General features: G+C 36.1%; 1 protein-coding gene across 1 annotated transcript in view; it reads left to right on the top strand.

Moving 5' to 3' along the window:
- The window catches only part of LOC145694711 (phospholipid-transporting ATPase ABCA3-like), a 147,661-nt gene that overhangs the window by 41,789 nt on the left and 86,975 nt on the right, over nucleotides 1-18,897 (top strand). The window contains exons 3-6 of the mRNA XM_081771240.1: nucleotides 3,694-3,915; nucleotides 11,201-11,289; nucleotides 13,946-14,104; nucleotides 17,080-17,323. Coding sequence (XP_081627366.1) covers nucleotides 3,694-3,915; nucleotides 11,201-11,289; nucleotides 13,946-14,104; nucleotides 17,080-17,323 — 714 coding nt within the window. The remainder of the gene's footprint in view (nucleotides 1-3,693; nucleotides 3,916-11,200; nucleotides 11,290-13,945; nucleotides 14,105-17,079; nucleotides 17,324-18,897) is intronic.

Genomic DNA, 18,897 nt, shown 5'->3' with positions numbered 1-18,897 from the left:
TATATATATATATATATATATATATATATATATATATATATATATATATATATCATCGTAGGTATTCTGCCTTTATTGGCAGGTCACTTGCTGCAGCTGAGAAGCTTCCATGCTCCACGGTCCTCCGCTAACCTTTTCGTCTTCGTGTATGATCTTTCTGTTTTAATATCATCCATTAATTGTAGTCTCTTTCGCCCCCTCCCTCTCTTTCCCGCCACCATACCCTCTAGGACGTCCCTCATGATACAATCTCTTCTTAGGCAATGACCCAACCAGTTTTTCTTCCTCTTCCTACTAATATCTAAAAGTGTTCTTTTCTCACCCACCATTTCTAACACTCTCTCATTCGTTTTCCGCTCGACCCAACTAATTCTTTCCATTCTTCTCCACACCCACATTTCGAAGGCTTCCAGTCGATTTTCGTCACCTTTACGTAATGTCCACGTTTCCGCCCCATACAGTACAACACTCCACACGAAGCATTTTATGAGTCTTTTTCTCAACTCTTTGTTCAAGGTCCCACAAAAAAGACTTTTCTTTCTTTTAAAGGCTTCTTTCGCCATTCCTATCCTTGCTTTTATTTCACGTTCGCATTTCATGTCATTACTAAGAACACTACCCAGGTATCGAAAACTATTCACTTGTTCTATTTTCTCCCCTCCTACTTTTATATTTGACACAGACTCCTTCGTTCCAATCACCATGGCTTTTGTCTTTCTAACATTTATTTTCATCCCATATTCCTCAAAGCCCTTTCTCATTTTTTCTAACATTTTATTGATTTTCTTTTCAGATTCTGCAACAAGCGCCATATCGTCTGCAAATCTTATACATCTAATCATTCTACCTCCTACCGAAATGCCATCATCATCATGTAGGCTCTTTTTCACTATTTCTTCTAGATAGACATTAAATAGTGTTGGCGAGAGGCAGCATCCTTGTCGAACTCCCCTTCCAATTGCACTCTCTTCCGTCAGTTCTTCCCCTATCCTAACACTTACTTGTTGGTTCATGTATAAGTTTCTTATGAGTCTTCTATCTTTCCATTCCAACCCTATCTTTGTTAGAACTCCCAACAACAATTCCCAATTCACGCGGTCAAAAGCCTTTTCTAGATCAATAAATACAACATACACCTCTTTCCCTTTTTCTATAAACCTTTCACCGATCACCCTTAATAATCCAATAGCATCTCTTGTGCCCTTGCCTCTTCTGAACCCGAACTGCTCTTCCTCAACATCTTTATTTGTTTTTCCATATAACCTTCTGTTCAGTATTCGGAGCAGAATTTTAGCTGCATGAGATATGAGACTAATAGTTCTATAATCCTCACATCTCTTTGGGTTCGATTTCTTAGCCATCGGTATCATGATAGTTTTCAGAAAGTCTCTTGGCCATTCTCCTGTTTCATATATTTCATTGCATAGTCGCCACAATTCTTTCTTTCCCTTGTCTCCTATATTTTTAATGAATTCAATTGGTATGTTATCTATTCCTGTTGCCTTTCCATTCCTAATCTCGGATATAGCCTTTTCAAACTCATCCCGAAGAATACTAAATCCTTTATCATCCTCGCCTACTTAATTTTCCACTTCAACATTTAGGCTACACGGTCTATCCCTACTCTCATATAAGTCTTCAACGTATTCTTTCCACCTTCCTATGACCTCATTTCTCTCGCTGACTATCTTCCCATTCTTATTTTCTACTGCCATCATAATACTCCCTTGTTTCCTCCGAAATTCCATAGATTTCACCTCCTTGTACATTTCCTCATATTTCCCAACTCTTTCTAATTCTTCTATGTCCTCGCATTTTCTTTTGTAAAACTCTTCCCTCGCTTTGTCTGTTTCTCTTCGTAATTCATTATTTAATTTTCTGTACATCTTTCTGCCCTCTTCTGTATCAACCTGTTTCCACATCTTCCTCTCCCTCATTTTCTGCAACATCTGCTCCGTAACCCATGGTTTCTTAGCAGTTTTGTGTTCGCGGTAACCTACTGCTTCTTCTGCAGCCTGCTGTAAGCAACGTTTAATATGTTCCCACCGTGCGCTACTACCTGCGCCTATCCTTTCCTCGTTTGAACATTTTTCTTCGATTTTTTCAGCGAAAAGATTTCTTATTTCCTCGTTTTTCAACTTTTCAGTATTCAACACTTTGTTACCTACTTTTCTTCTGCCTACATTTTTCAGTTGAATATCTACTTCGGCCAGCACAAGATTATGATCAGAGAAAATATCAGCCCCGGGAAGGGTCTTCGCGTTCTTTAAGCTATTCCGATACCTGTCCTGAATCATAACATAGTCTATCTGATATCTTCCGCCGTCTATTGGTGCCTACCTTCCTGTCTACCATATTTGCCTACGATACTACCTTCCTGTTTTTCTCCCACAACTGCATTGAAATTTCCCATTAGAATTATGCATGCATTCTTCTTCTCCCTATCTATAATTTCTTCTATTTTCTCATAATTTTCCTCTACTTCTTCATTTGCATGCGAAGTCGTCGGTGCATATGTCTGTATCACCACTAGATCCTTCGTTTTCCCTTTAAGTCTTAACATCATAACTCTATCATCAATAAATTCTACTTTCACTACCTTCTCCTTTAAGCGCTTTCCAAGAATTATTCCTACGCCATTATGACCGCCCTTTTCATTATCTGAGTAAAACATTCTATATCCTTCGCTGTTCAATACCCCATTACCTTCCCATCTAACTTCACAAACTCCTACCAAATCTAAATTATTTTGTTTCATTTCTTCTTTAAGATTTTCTAATTTTCCTCCCTGTAACATAGTACGTACGTTCCATGTCCCTATCCTAAACCTTTTGCTCTTCCTTGTCTTTCTTTCTCTGTTTGTCTTCCCCCCATTATTACTTTCTCGTCCAATAGTCCTTCCCAAGCCATCCCCCTCCCGGAGATCCGAATGGGGGGATATTTTACCTCCGGAACTACATTTTGACCTGCGAAAGACCATTGTTCATATGTTCTCTTTTTGCTGCCAGCAAACTAGGGAAAATAGAGTGGTGGTTTTCCGTTGCCTTCCACCCCGCAGTATCCCAGCCGTTAAAGTCACTCTGACCACGCCTGGGACTAATGTCTAAGTTGCCGTACCAATCACTATGATTTCCGCCAACTTGGCTACTAGAGAACTGCTGCCTTCTCCCAGAACACTCTTCGTCTGGCTACTCCATTTAGACCAATTCGGTAGGGGTGGCCCTTCTGGTAGTGAACTACCACCGACACAGCTCTAAATTTCACTGTAGCACGCCATCCTCCCCACCCGACACATATATGTATGTATTCATTTTGACGGTAGAATCTAGGGGAGGGGAGGGGAAATTTTGTATTATATTCAATCATCCAGACAACAATAGTGTCCTGCGCTTGCGCAGGACGTGCGGGTTTGCTAGTAATAATAATATGTTGTTGATGATGCTGATTACGTTATCTAAAAATGTAAGTATACGCCGTACACGCCACATATTCTCACTTTTTGATTGTTCCAGTACGATGGCTGAGGTGTCTGTGAATCAGTATCAACAATTACGAATATTATATCATATTTTCTGTATTTAGAGGAACCGATGGACATAAATACAAACTGTCTATAGTTTCATACTTTCTTTTTAAATACTCTAATTAGCTTGATTTATATTATATACATGTATTTATAAATTATATTTTTAGAGCTACTGCCTTGCAAGAATAAAGAAGAATTCCAGGAAAAGCTTTCTGTGTTCAAGAAACAAATAGTTTGGAATGGTTTCGTTGGTATAATGTTTGAAGGAAATTTCACAGATGGACATATACCTAATCAACTATCTTACACGGTTCACCATAGCTTTTCCAGATGGTCTACTGTCAATTATTTCTGTGAACCAAGGACTAAGGACGGACCAACCAATTGCAGTAAGTAAATAAAGATGTTTTTATTATTATCAAAATGTACGTGAAATAAACTAATCGACCCTCTACTTGACTTAAACGTTCTCTGGAATGCATATTAAGTATAATTGTTTGAGGAGGAGACATAACCTGGGAAAAGGACGTAACATATCGACTAAACGAGCTAAAAGAAAGATATCACAGACTCAAAATTCCGGGTTTTAAATTATATATTTTATAATCTATATATACATAAAAATAAAAGTGACTACGTTTGTGATTTAATAACTCTTGAAGTACCCGACCGATCTCGATCAAATTTTCAACATAGATGAGGCTCGGTCTTGGATGGATTTTATCATTTCACTTTGACGGTACAACGTAGGGGAGAGGGAAGGGGGAGATATTTAAAAATGATCGAAAATGGCCGATAATTTCAGATTGACATGAGGGAAAGTTATAGTACACTCAGCAAATTAATATAACTGATTCAATATTCATGGCCTCATAGAATCTGTAAACATGACATAAGATCGAGAGCATTACAAAAGTTATAAATAGTGTTTTTGGAAGCTGAGATGAGTTACAGTCTTTATATATAGATCATAATCTTTATTTCTTATATTTTCTTCCTTTTATTGTTTTCCTGTAACTGTACTTTGTACAGAGGTAAAGATGGATCTGAAAAGGTAGGGTGACGCATGACGTCACGCCGTCTCCCGTGCCTATCTTTGCCCATTGTAAGTTTTAGGAAGTGGAGAGATACCATAGATATTTTTGGAAGTGACGGAACGGTGTTCTCCGCGTGCCCCCTCACTTTTACACCTGATTTTATACTCAAATTATAAAAAGGTTTTTTCCCTAATAAAATGGAATAAAATCAAAAGACCAGACATAGCCAAGTAAGCATGTTATGCAATCCTTCATATAATGTATGTGTGCACTTTTATAATTTTCTCTCTTTTAGTCCGAGAAATGAAATGAAATATTTAAGTTTTATGTCCCGCGAATATGCCAGCTAGGCTAAAAAAGACGGTGATGAGAAATGAATGGAATGGTGGAATAAAGAAAGTGGAAGGAAACGGGAGATCTCTGAGAAATCCCACGCATTCGGTGTTTGCCCATCACAAAGCTCACTGAGCGCGAGCTGGGATCGAACCAAGGACCCCATGCACAAGAGGTGAAGGCTCTACCACTGAGCCACTGCGGCCTTTTCTTTGATTCAGAGAATAAATATGCACAGAAATAACTTAACCAGATTAAAATGAAATTCGCTGATTTAAATAGAATATCAAGGTTAAATTTTGTCTATGTGCTTATTTGGCCTTAATTTGCGTTTAATATCCAAAAAGCAATTCAAACTCAACAACTTGTGTTATTTGATCGCTAGAAGTCAATCTATAAATTCCAGTACCGCATAACCGTATAGATTTCTCGAAATAGTGAAGATACTGGTAGACAAAAAAATCTAAATACATTTTATACAGGACAAGAAAGTTTGGCCCTCCACTGTACAATACGTGTTGTGGTTGCCGATTGTTTTTTTGTTTTCAATGTGTCATGTGGACCTTCCTCTTCTGTCAGCAGTAACCAGTTTTCACCTGTGAGTGTCGTGGTGTGAAAGTGGTGCGGTAAAATGGGCGACCTAACAGACTTCCAAAGAGGCATGATCGTCGGTGCCTGTCTGGTTGGAGCTTCAGTGGCAACAGTGGCGAACATTGTGGGGGTATCGAAAGGCACTGTGTCCAATGTCACGAGGGCATACACAATTCATGGGCAAACGACGTCTGCAAAGCACAACAGTAGTCGAAAGACAATCCTGTCAGTTAGGGACCGGAGGGCATTAAAACGGATTGTAGCAGCTAAGAAGAAGACCACTGCATTGAAAGTTACGACTGAACTCAATTCCGACCTACAGAACCCAGTTTCATTGAAAACAGTGAGACGGGAACTTCATAAAATAAAAATTCGTGGCAGGGCCCCTATCGCTAAACCCCTCGTCACAGCAGTAAATGCGAAGAGGCGTATCCAGTGGTGCAAGGACCACAAGGCGTGATCTCATGAGCAGTGAAAACACGTAATGTGGCCCGATGAATCGACCTTCACTTTGTTTCCAACAACCGGTCGTGTTTACGTATGGAGAACACCGCCGTAGGCCTATGATACAGACTGTCTGCTCCCAACTGTAAAGCATGGGGGTGGTTCTGTTACAGTATGGGCAGTGATATCGTGGTTTTCTGCATATCCCATCATAGCCCTGCATGGAATGATGAATACTAAGGCGTATGAGGCTATTTTGGGGGGACTAGGTTCTACCCATGGCCCAAATATTATTCCCTGATGGTGATGGCATCTACCAAGATGATTTTGCTCCCTGTCACGCTGCAAAAACGGTGAAATCATGGTTTAGGAGCATGACCAGGAGCTATCACACCTCCCCTGGGTCCCACAATCACCAGATCTGAACATCATTGAGCCATTGTGGTCTGAGTTAGAAAGGAGTGTTCGGTCTCATTACCCTCCACCAGCATCCTTAAGGAAATGGAGCATGTTTTGGAGAAACAATGGTACAAAATTCCACACACCACGATTCAGGATCTGTATACGTCCATTCCACGTCGGATCCAAGCTGTTTTGGACGCAAAAGGAGGCCCCACACCATACTAGGTATGATTTTTATACTTTTGCAAACGTTTTAGATTTTTTGTCCAACCCCTGCATACCATCGAGAAACAACAACAAGGATATAGGAAACGGTACTATTAAAACAACAAAAAAGAGTTATAAAGGTTTTGTTCTGAGAGACAAAAGTCGCAGTTTCAAGTAGATTGCACACGGAGATACTACCTGTGCATTTCGCCTCGGAAATTGTTTGAATTTCTTTATCACAACTATGTTAAAAAGAAAACAGATCGATAAGAAAATTACACTAATATAAGAGTATAAATGCAGAGGACTTTGAGATTACCAGTCAGCGAGTACAGTGTTCTATACCAGGATTACTACACTATAGAGATGCAGTGCTACTCAAAGTTTGATGAAAGCTAAAGTACATTTCATTTGCACAGGAAGGTAGAAAACTGATGTCCTCAAGCTGAATGAAGATACTGAAGATTGAAGAGTAATGTATCCGTGATGCCTTTGCTAATGATAGATAGATTGAATGCAGGTTAGGAAACCTTGGTCTTCTTTCGCGAAAGACACCTCTCGTTGAAGTGTGAATATTTGAAAATGTCTGAAGGAGCACTGAAACTTTAAAGAACTAAAACCTCCAACGGGAATTCACATATGAACTGATAACGTGATACTTTTGATTCTTACTGTAATAACTATCGCAATAACGTACAAATTGTGGGTTATGTTGATTTAAAGGCTTAAATTCGAAGTACCTAAATTCATTTTATTAGAGAAAAGATCATTTAGTTTTTATCCGATCTAACAAGGAAGGGTCACGCAGTGGCTCCGCTCAGATCCGAACGAGACAATTGTGTTTGCATTTGATATGTTGTAATTAGACGAATCCCAAAGTTATACGTGCCACCGGGCGGAATGTCGTGAGTTACTACATATTTTGTAATATAGAAGCTACAAAGCTGGCAGAATAGTTTGAACCGAGTCATTTGTTCGGAAACAGTTGGGTAAATGGAAAACTCGAACAATACGTATCCCATCATTTTCAACGACAAACATTTTTGGGGTAAAAACTTTGTCCAAGGGTCCCCCGCAGGGTCCCAGACGGGGTCCAACTCAAAATTTTCAAATGACAAGGGGAGTTAAGTGACACATCATTTGAAAGCTGTTGTAAAATGAAAAAAAAAATGCAGCAAGTCTCGACTCTCTACAACAACCCTGTGCAAAATGGCGATGTGTCAAAGTGTAAACGAAAACTTAATTGAAAAGTCCATGCTCACCCCTATAAATCGGAAACGGTAAGACAAATGTGAAAACAGGAAAGAATGTGTGGCATTATTTTCAAAGTACAACAATTAAAGTGAAAACGTCTTGTCCCAGGGTCCCCACATGGTCCCAGGTGGGATCCAACTAAAAAGTTTCAAATGGCAAGAGAGGTAGGACATCGTTTGAAAGCTGTTGTTAAGTGAAAGAAGACGGAGTGCATCTCGACTTTCTACGATAACCCTGTCCAAAATTGCGGTGAGTCAAAATGTAAACAAAAGCTTGATTGAAAATCTATTGCCACCTTGAATCCAAGAGGGCCGCTTCAAACCTATGTTATTCATAGTAGTAATCTAAATCTCTATTTTTCTCTATTATGTATTTAGAAATAATAGGAAGACTAAAGAACAATTGAATTTCGATTCACTTCAACTATTATTTCATTCGGTAACAACACATATATATTTTGTTCTTAATGCACGTTCCTCACGGTTCTCTGGACATTATTTACTTGAATATAACGAATATGCGATGAAAACACAACTCTGATTTCCTACTCATGCTGCTAAACAAAAGTTGAATACCTTCGGGTATTTTTCTAATTTTGTCATACGTAATTCATACAGAAAGAACTTGGTGCACCAGTAAGTCGGGGGCTCTATTGTAACGTATTCGTGATGGTTACATTTGTATGTCATTCGTTGGTTTGATCGCAATACTTCAAGCAATACCAAATATACAAAAAAAAAATCATTTGCAAGATTGGCGAGTAGTACCAAACATGTGTAAGTCATTTCAGTACATCGAGCTGCGTCAAACTTTGTTGGTTTGGTCACAGTATTCCAAGAAATAACATATTTATATACAAACTCATTTTTCACGCTGGCAGCCACATTGGATTACAGATTATACTCTTTGATATTTTATGGATATCTACTATTAACCATAAACGTTCGCTTCTCCAACACCAGTGCTGTGAGGTGGATATGCGTTCGATACATAGTGCGGCATTTTGAACTCAGGATGTTGCGTTTTTGAACATTTTGCATATTTTAGTCACTTACTAATCAACATTAATGCCAAATTTGTTTTCGTAGCATCAGCAGTTTGGTACGCTTATCCTTTCGATATAGGTTTGAAGCGGCCCTCTTGGATTCAAGGTGGCAATAGATTTTCAATTAAGCTTTTGTTTACATTTTGACCCACCGCAATTTTGGACAGGGTTGTCGTAGAAAGTCGAGATGCGCTCCGTCTTCTTTCACTTAACAACAGCTTTCAAACGATGTCTTACCTCTCTTGCCATTTGAAACGTTTTAGTTGGACCCCACCTGGGACCATGTGGGGACTCTGGGACAAGACGTTTTCACTTTAATCGTTGTACTTTGAAAATAATGCCACACATCCTTTCCTGTTTTCACATTTGTCTTACCGTTTCCGATTTATAGGGGTGAGCATGGACTTTTCAATTAAGTTTTCGTTTACACTTTGACACATCGCCATTTTGCACAGGGTTGTTGTAGAGAGTCGAGACTTGCTGCATTTTCTTTCATTTTACAACAGCTTTCAAATGATGTGCTACTTAACCCCCCTTGCCATTTGAAAATTTTGAGTTGGACCCCGTCTGGGACCCTGCGGGGGACCCTAGGACAAAGTTTTTACCCCAAAAATGTTTGTCGTTGAAAATGATGGGATACGTATTGTCCGAGTTTTCCACTTACTCAACCGTTTTCGAAGAAATGACTCGGTTCAAACTATTATGTCAGGTAAATTTTTTGTAGTTCTTACATTACAAAATATGTAGTAACTCACGATATTCCGCTCCGTGGCACGTATAACTTGGGAATTCATCTAGTTATAACATATCAATGGAAACACAATTGTCTCGTTCGGATCTCAGCGGAGCCACTGAGTGACCCTTCCTTGTAAGTATAAAACGGTCGCACACATACTGCAGTTATGGGAATTTTATAGCAGTCCAAAACTTCAGGTAGTGTTTGATAAATCATCGTACTGGTTTGTAAAATTCGATTCTCGCAGCTCTGTGATAGCTCGAGAAGGCAACCGAACCTGAAACTAGTTCATCTGCATTTAGACACAAACAAATCAATTTAAAATATGGCTTTTATCACTTAAACAGAAAAGGTACCTACCAAACTATTTAGTATGTCAACGTTTCTATCATCGAATCCAAAATACAGAACAAGATAAAATGGTTTTAAAGCAAATAAGTGCAACTCTAACGAATGTAATTAAAATAGTATAGTAATGTAAAAAGATGCATAAATAAACGTAAATGCGTTATGAAGTTTCAGTTCCATAATATTATTGTAACTTAATCTTAGGCTTGCTATACGCTAAGAGATAAATCCTTGGAAATATCTTAAGATTTATCTTCCGAAAAATGTTCGGAAATCCTACATATCTCGTAGGAAATCCTACCCCTTTTGTGGCATACACGTGAAGATTTTTCCTGTCTGACCGAATGACATTGCGAGATGTTGATCCATAGTGCACTGCAGTAAAAATGGCGCCTACAGTTGAACAGACAATTAGTAATGTGGGAATATTGTTAACATTAACATCACTATTAATTATGACAGCAAAAATTAAAAATAGACGTTATTGGACAAAACCGTGGCTGTTTCATACCTCATCACTCCCTGCACCACTCTTTATTTTGTCGAGTATTTTAAAAATGCTATATTTGCTCTTTCACTCACATATGATCGCAGATGATTAAACCTCTGTTTCACATCCTCGGAAGAGGTGCCAGGTCTCACAACCCATCCTCGGCCAGCAAATTTGTTTTCCCTTTCTCTCACCTGATGTCGCTTAAATCAAAATCTTATGAATTTTCTTTCCGAAATTGAGCGTGCTCTGGGATTGCTGAGAACATAGGAAATTACATGCGATCTGATACCATACATGTTGAGATTTTAACTCTAGGAAAATTGTAAGATTTTTTCTAGGATCTATCCTATAGCGTATATCAGGCCTTAGTAAAGTGACATGTAGTCATATATGTTCTAGTAATTTAATAAATCATATTATCTGATATAAACATCTGATAGTAAAGTTTTCTTTCAGTTGACAAATTAAAACTTTGTCAGAAAATTGTAAATAAGCTCTAAATGAAAAATGTATAAAACAAATCAATAATTACAGCAAATAATTATGATCAGATAAATAGAAGTAAATCGAACTGGTAAAAAGTAAAAATACACAGAAAGAATGTGGTATGACATAAAATAATGAAAAATATTTGTATTTGGGCGAGAATTTACTCATACTATTTAAGGTGTTATTGGAATAGAATAATAATATTAGAAAAATAATACTCTTTCATTATGTAATATAGCTTAGGTATGAATAAACAACTATTGTGATATAGCTTTTCTTTCTTTTCTATGCTTAGGTTTTATAGTGAATTATCGTCTTCCTGGATTACAAGTATTAATAGACAAGACGTATATCCATATGAGAACAAACAATACAAATTTCCAAGTAAGTATCAACAAACATACCGAGTTAGTGGGTATAATCATAATAACTCTCTTTAGTAACACAGAACTTCTCAAATATATCCTTTTAACAGTCAATCAAGTTATATCTTTGAAATTATATAAAACCAACAAAAAGGAAAATTTATAGGAGCAAACATTTCTGGTAACATCGGTAGATATTGAAAAACCTAACTAATTACACTGATAATGGTAGGATTGGTATATATGCTTTCGAACGTTCATCAATTAATTCACAAGAATAGAAAGCACTGACATCTGCTCATAAAACATCAAATTGATAGACTTACAACGTATGTCTTACTGTTAGGAGATTTATTTTGAACAGGATATAGAACTTAATCATCTTAGTGGTACGTACGAGAACCCTCTTTAATATTGGCAGTTGGACCATTTCCATAACTCTTAAATTTCAGGTGGGGTGCATAAGACCGAATCTTAAATTCTGGAAATTGCCAAATTTAAAGATATTGGTATTAATACAGAACTAGAGTATGTATTTATTTAATTATATACTGCTTGGTTTATTTCGTTCCCCTTAATGGTTGAAACATGCCAAAACTTGAAATTTGAGAGATTTTTGACCTACATAAGATGACCCATTAAATTTAGTGATTGTCAAAAAATTGGTAAATGTTGTCTAGGATTCAAATATAGCCTATATTGTAAATTTGGTTCTTCCTGATTGTTCCCTTCTATGGGTAACGAATTACCAAAAATATAAATATTTGCCATGTGCTCGCCATATAGTTGTCTATTGACCTAATTTATCTTCTTTGGTAACGTTTTATCACAACATATAACTATATACAGGGATTCATTGTCTTTGTTAAGGCGTGAGTACATTGATGCGTTTCTCTTAAATTTCGGGATGATTACATTGTCCCATCCTTAAATTTGGCAATTGTTAAAAATAAAATTTTGGTAAATGTTCTCTAGGATTCGAATATATAATTTTGTACATTTCGTTGCTCTTGCTTGTCTTTTCCATGGGTAAAAAGTTACCGAAAATTTACGTATTTGCACGTTTGAAAGTTTTAGTTTGAAAAGTTCGGGTTTGAAAAGTTTTGCACTCAGTGAAATTTTTAACTTAATCTTTTTATAAATTTTTAATTTGAATTTTTGTGAAAATGAATATTTAGTTTGAGAAATTTTGATTGAAAATTTTGTTTCAAAATGTTTTGCACTTAATGAAATATTTGTTGTGAATTTTTTGCACTAACTAAATATTTTTGTTTAAAAATCTTTGCATTCGTTTAATTTTTTTAATTTGAAATTTTTTCTCCTAAAAAGTTTAATTTCCATTTTGTTTAAAATTCTTTGAAAATTTCGAACATTGAAGTATTTTTGCACTCACTAAAAATTTGTTTAAAGACTTTGTTCGAAAATTTTTATTTGAAAATTTTTGTTTGATTTATTTTCGTTTGAATATTCTTGCACTCACTAAAACAAATATTTTCAATTCTTTTTGCAAATATTTCAAATTTAGCCTAAAGCACCGTTTTTAAAGAGTCGGAACAATTTAGATTTAAAAATCTGACAACACTCTACATGAAACATAAGTTTTACGTCAACTAAGCGCTTAAAGGACTGAACTAAGCATATACTTGACACAATTGAACGTTGAGTGTTAAAAATCGCTCAAATTGTTCACAGTGTTTTGCTGCTAACAAAACATTGTTGTCTCGTTCTCTGAATGTAGGTAAAAATTTGGTTTGGTGCAATGATCCAGGATCAACCCGTCTAAAGTCTGGTATGTGTACGTTTGATCCCCTTTTTTTACCTTGGTTGAATATAAAATGTCAAAATATACGAATTTCGTAGAATTTTATCCTTTATGATAATATTTTATGATCCTATGGATATACTTGGTAGAGTCTAGAAATTTGACAATTTTTGAAAGTTGATAATCGGAAAAGGATACGTTAAGGTTTACTATAACCTTAATTGTATCATGACGTCACATGAACTGTTTGTTATGCCATCCATTTGCTAGTATTTAGTCTTTCCTGAATTCTGATTGCTCTAAAAAATTATTGTTCCTCAAATCTGATTGGTTAATTGTAACAATGACTAAAATGCTATTCGAAGACTTATCATATACGAGGGCGAATTAAAAACTGCTAACTTTTGGGTGGCTGAATTGAACAGTCACAGTTATATAACAAAAATATTAAGTCTGGGATATCCCAGTACGAACAAATATTATTTTAACATACGAACATGGTATCGGTGGTTTTGAAATTAAAACACGAGGGAATACAAGATGTTCGTTAAAAATTTCGTGCCATTAAGAAGGTTCTCAGCTTACGTAAGTTATAATTAAATATAAAATAGTTTCGTTCATAAAATTTTCTTTCTTAAAAATTACCTTGTTATTAATGTTTCATGATAGAGAATTGTAACTGTATTATTAATAGAAAAGTGATCACGATTGAAGGATGATTTAATGGCGACCCACAACACATCTTACTTGTCTATAACAAAATGTAAATAATATAAATGGCTGTTTTACTAACTTCTTGAACTTAAAAGGTAACAAATGATTTATTCATCAAAGATTTTGGAACAATTATTTTGCAGTTTTATTAACATGTTTTATGCTTTGTTTATTTATTATTGTATTTATTTATTTTTAGCTACACATCCAAGAATTTCCACAGCCTCCTTACGTGGAAAATTGGTACTATACATCAGAAATGGTACCTTTTACGTCTATTTTAATTATAATCAGCATGCTTTTGCTATTGGTACCAGTGACCAAAAGAATTATAGTGGAAAAGGAAACCGGTGTTAAGGTAATTTCACATTCAGTTCAAGATACACTCGAAAGCAGACTATCTTATTTGACTTCGTACATGCACATATATAAGGAATGTTCATTTAATTTCCATTTTACTTCTCAAAAAAGTAATAGTTGAAGTTCGGAATCCTCACCGCAAGTACATGTTGCAACATCTTAAGATTACATTACAGAGTTATTGTTCACTTGATGAGCCCAGGCAGTTTAGAGTGAAACGTGATTGCGGGCGGTATAATTGTATGATCCGTGTCGGATTGTGATAAGGATGATCGAAAGGAAGAGAGAATCTGTTTTAAATTTTGTTTTAAACCTGGGAAAACGATTATAGAGACGTACGAAATATTGCAAGTAGCACTTGGTGACGCATCAGTGATTCGCGCAACGATATATCAGTGGTTTTCAGGTTTACAAGCTGCAAAGATACCCGTGAAGGATAGATTACCTATCCCTGTCCTGGTCGCCCGTCCACAAACGAGGAAAAAATTGAGAAAGAAAAATTGAGATCAAACTTTTCAGGTTTACGTCCCATGATTATGCAGTGTATGCTAAAGGAGACGGTGGTGATGAGAATTAATGAAATGGTGAAATGAAGAAAGTTGGAGGAAACGTAAGAACACATACAAATTTCACGCACATGATTTTTATCCACTTCAAAGCCCACTTGGTACGAACTGGGATCGAACCGGGGCCTCCAAACACCAGAGTGGACCCGCGTAGCGTAATCGCTAACTCTCTTATCTTCGGTGGTCCTGAGTTCGATTCCCTGTGGAGGTACTCGATCGAAAAAGTGTAAAAAGCTTTTTCAGGCCAGCTATCTTGAATGAGGTTTTCCTGGGTTTTTCTCATTCACACCAGGCAAATGCCGGGGTGGTACCTAATTTATAGGTCCCAAACCGCTTCCTTCCTTCCAAAATCCTTTGTTCCTTCCCTTTCCTCAGATAGTGTGCTCGCCGAGGGACGTCATCTCTCATACGTGACGGGCTAAATGGTCATAGATGCCGAAAGCCCAGAAATCTAAAATCCTAAATCCTAATCCAAACACCAGAGGGAAAGCTCTATCACTTAGTCACTGTGGCCCTGAAAGCACTTTGAACAGAACAAGCATGAATAGATAGTAAGTCACCACCAGTCCGGGAATTAAATGAACAACTCTTATATAATTATAAATTAAGATGTTTGTTAAAATACAAATTACAAAGGAAATTTTAAAAAGTGTCTATCAATTTTTTGATTTACGAAATAAAACACAAGCAAAGAGCTATTACAACGAAACAGGTTTTATGATATTGTGTAATAAATAAACATTCACATATATTATATAGAACAAATAAAACATCTAAAGTTCACAACAAATTAAATAGAAATTGGAAAAATTGTGCTGCTAGATTTAGCGGAAAACCACTGACGTTGATCTGATCATCAATTCTCATATGAATAAATTCATGTCGCTTGCCACTCTATAAAATGGTATATTTCTTCCATGCTGTCGTGTCTGCTCCTACTTTAATAAGGAATACAGAATGCCTTAATTCGGTGTTTTATTCAGACTTACTAGGAGAGGAAAATTTTCCCCTAAAGTTCTAGAATCCCCTCAAATTTTTGAAGAAATAGATCTAGCGTATAGGTGATGAGTATGGTTTACCTCCTAGAGCTCTAGATTCTCCCTCCCCGACTGGACTGGGTAAAGCACTGCCTTAGTAAGTGGGTGGACAGTATACTTTTAACTATATAGTACTGAAGTTATGCATTTTAATAATGTGTTATTGATTAATTGTGTGTCATACTTTCCGTAACATTTCTTTAAGTTGTTCATGTATTTATAATAGAATAGATCCAATAAGACAGTTTTTTTACGTACTATCTATTGAAAAAATACACAGAATTTAAAATGAAGGCAAACTATTTATATACATAGTATTCGTTAATGTTAAAGCATTTCTCTCGTCACTGACTTTTTAAAAAGTGCCTTCCTCATAAAAACTTGCTAGATTCATGTATACTGAATTAAAATAAAATAATCTTAAACCATTGTTTTTTTTTTACATTCAACTGTATAGATAAATTCGAAAACATTGGATAAAATATATCGTTACAAAATTAAGCAAAATACTTTACTTAAAACTAAAGTAATTTAATTAAAGTACTTAAGTAATTAAACTAAAGTAATTAAAGTACTTAAAATACTTTACTTAATACTTAAAACTAAAAAGAGGTGGACTGACCCTGGACAGATATGTCAAATTGTCAAACATATTTTAGCCATTTTGGAAACACAAATCCTTCTCAGATTTTGGCCTCCATGTGCTCTCACAGAGACGGAATCAGTGTTGTGAACAACGTTAACAATAATGTCACTAAACCTGCTGCGAAGAGTCGCTAGAAACCTTAATTGTAATGGAAATAATGATAGTTTGCTGTACGACATTTCGAAAGTCGCTAAATCTCTAGTTTAACAATGGTAAACGAAACAAATCTTGTCTCTAAAACACATTATCAAATCGGTATATTTAGCGGCAAAATCCCTAAATTGGCAACACTAGATGAAACTGAGTTATGCACTGAGCGTAGAATGGGATAAGATTCCACCTGCTACCATTCAAGACCACAGTAACCATATTCCATGTCCATGTTTTGAGGGCGAGAGCAGGCCCACAACCAGAGGTTGGCTAGGGGCGCCTGCCCCCCCTAAACTTTACGTGGCCCCTCCAGACCTCAATACAAAAAGCACAATTTAGATATTTGTAAGAGAATTTTTGATGACTTGGCCCCCTCCCTAACATTCATGTCCCCCCAAACTTCTGTGGCTGGTTTCGGGCCTGGGTGAGAGGTGGTCTAACGTGATATTAATTTGGTAAGTGGCACTGTTTTGTTTTCAGGTGCTCCCACTTCTCTGGTAGCTACCATAAACCATCTATGTCTCTCTGTATCAAAATAATATATTAATATTTTAAAATTTTCTTTTATTTGTAGGAATTAATGAAAAGGATGGGTTTTAAATCATGGCAGCTGTGGTTGGGTTACTTATTTAATGCCCTGGCAACACCTCTAGTAGCTATTACCATAATTGTCATTCTGTTGTCAGTGAATTTCCCAGGAACAGAGTATGGAAGTTATTACGTTTTCACAAATGGTTTTGTTCTTTGGCTGCTGTTTCTCTTTTACGCAATTGCTGGAGCAACGTTTTGTTTCGCAGTTGGCGGTTTCTTTACAAGCAGTAAGTGGATGATGACTATAATTTTAGTTTTGCAGTGGATTGTAGTGTATTATCTTAGGTTCCAAAGTGACACATATAAATATTTTTTTTTTCTTTTCATTAGTTTTCCTTAGATGTTTCTGTAGGGAAGATGTTATTAACCAGCTGAGAATGTTCCAAGAGTATTGCCAGAACGAACTTAAAAAGAATTAATTTTTCTTATTAATTTCCACTGGCTTTATACCAATTGTTCTATGTACTTTATTATTATACTCATTGAAAAATTTTATCCATTTATAATTTCCTTGAGTATTAATTTTTTCCCCATATGTTTTGTTTAAGAGTTCTATTAAATCGTTCTACAATATGTTGTTTTACGAAGACACGTGTTCAAAATGGAAGACTCAAAATTGAAAAAATTCGCAAAATATCATCTCTCTTTCCTTACTGTTCTCGAGATATGGCTTCTTAAATCTCCCGAAATCTGATTTTTTTTTTTTTTTTTTGCCAACATCTGAGGAACAATGGCCTGGCCACGGGTTACTATTTGGCACCAAAATGTTCACCATCCTCTTAGGTATGATCAACACCAATATCATCTCTGTGTGACTTACGGTTTCCGAAATATGGCTCCTTAAATCTCCCGAAATCGGAACTTTTTTGGCCAATATCTCGGGAACGGTAAGAGTGACGCGAAAAAGTCCATCACTTCTTTCAAATAATGTTTGACGCTTTATCGAATGAAGGGCTCAAAATTAAAAAAAAAATAGCAAATAACAGACACAAACACACACAGACATAGAGAACTCAGTAACAAACTTTTTAAGTTCGTTGGAAATTTAGGGAAACAGAAGAATTTGCTGCTGCAGTGGATCTTTTCTGAATATTTTGCAACAGTTAAGAAAGTAATTACAATTATTTAATATACAATTATACAATTATACTTACCAGAGCGTGTGTATGGGAAGGGAAGACAGGGATAGCCTCAAAGTATAGAAAGAAATTCATGAATTTTTTTAGAAACTTAAAATGAGAAGAACTGGAAACTGGAACACATTCCGTGTCTGATGGTATCTTAAATGTCTCTAGGTACAAAGTAACCACTATAGTCTCTTACTCGATCTTAATCTGATATTTTCCCTCTATTTATGAACATTTCTATATCTTTCCGATCAATTTTCGGCGGGCTGTGACTCGGATATGACGCATTTGTGCGCCTATATTTGAATGCTTCATGTGAGAACTTACTTCTGAAAATCTTTCGGTGTTGTTTCCGAACACACTGTGAGTATATATGTATACTGAGTCTGTAATACTATTAACAGTCCTTAGTTGAAATTACGCAGTACACGGAGTGAAGTTTAATTTTTATAACAAAAATAAAATAAATAATTTTACACAAATGTTTATTTCCTAACTCATGTTGTAACCAAATTCTATTTATTTATTTATTTATTTATTTATTATTTTTGGAACGCTATTTATTTATTATTTTTGGAACGTTCTATACCGAACCCTTGTTTCACTATTTCAATGAGAAACAAGGATGTGTAACCAAAGGAATATTTCTTTGCGAAAGCTATGAAATAACTAGA

The sequence above is a fragment of the Thermobia domestica genome, chromosome 9 (assembly GCF_964235325.1).
Source record: "Thermobia domestica chromosome 9, izTheDome1.hap1.1, whole genome shotgun sequence".
Classification (NCBI taxonomy): Eukaryota; Metazoa; Arthropoda; class Insecta; order Zygentoma; family Lepismatidae; genus Thermobia; species Thermobia domestica.
This window is presented reverse-complemented; position numbering and strand designations above follow the sequence as displayed.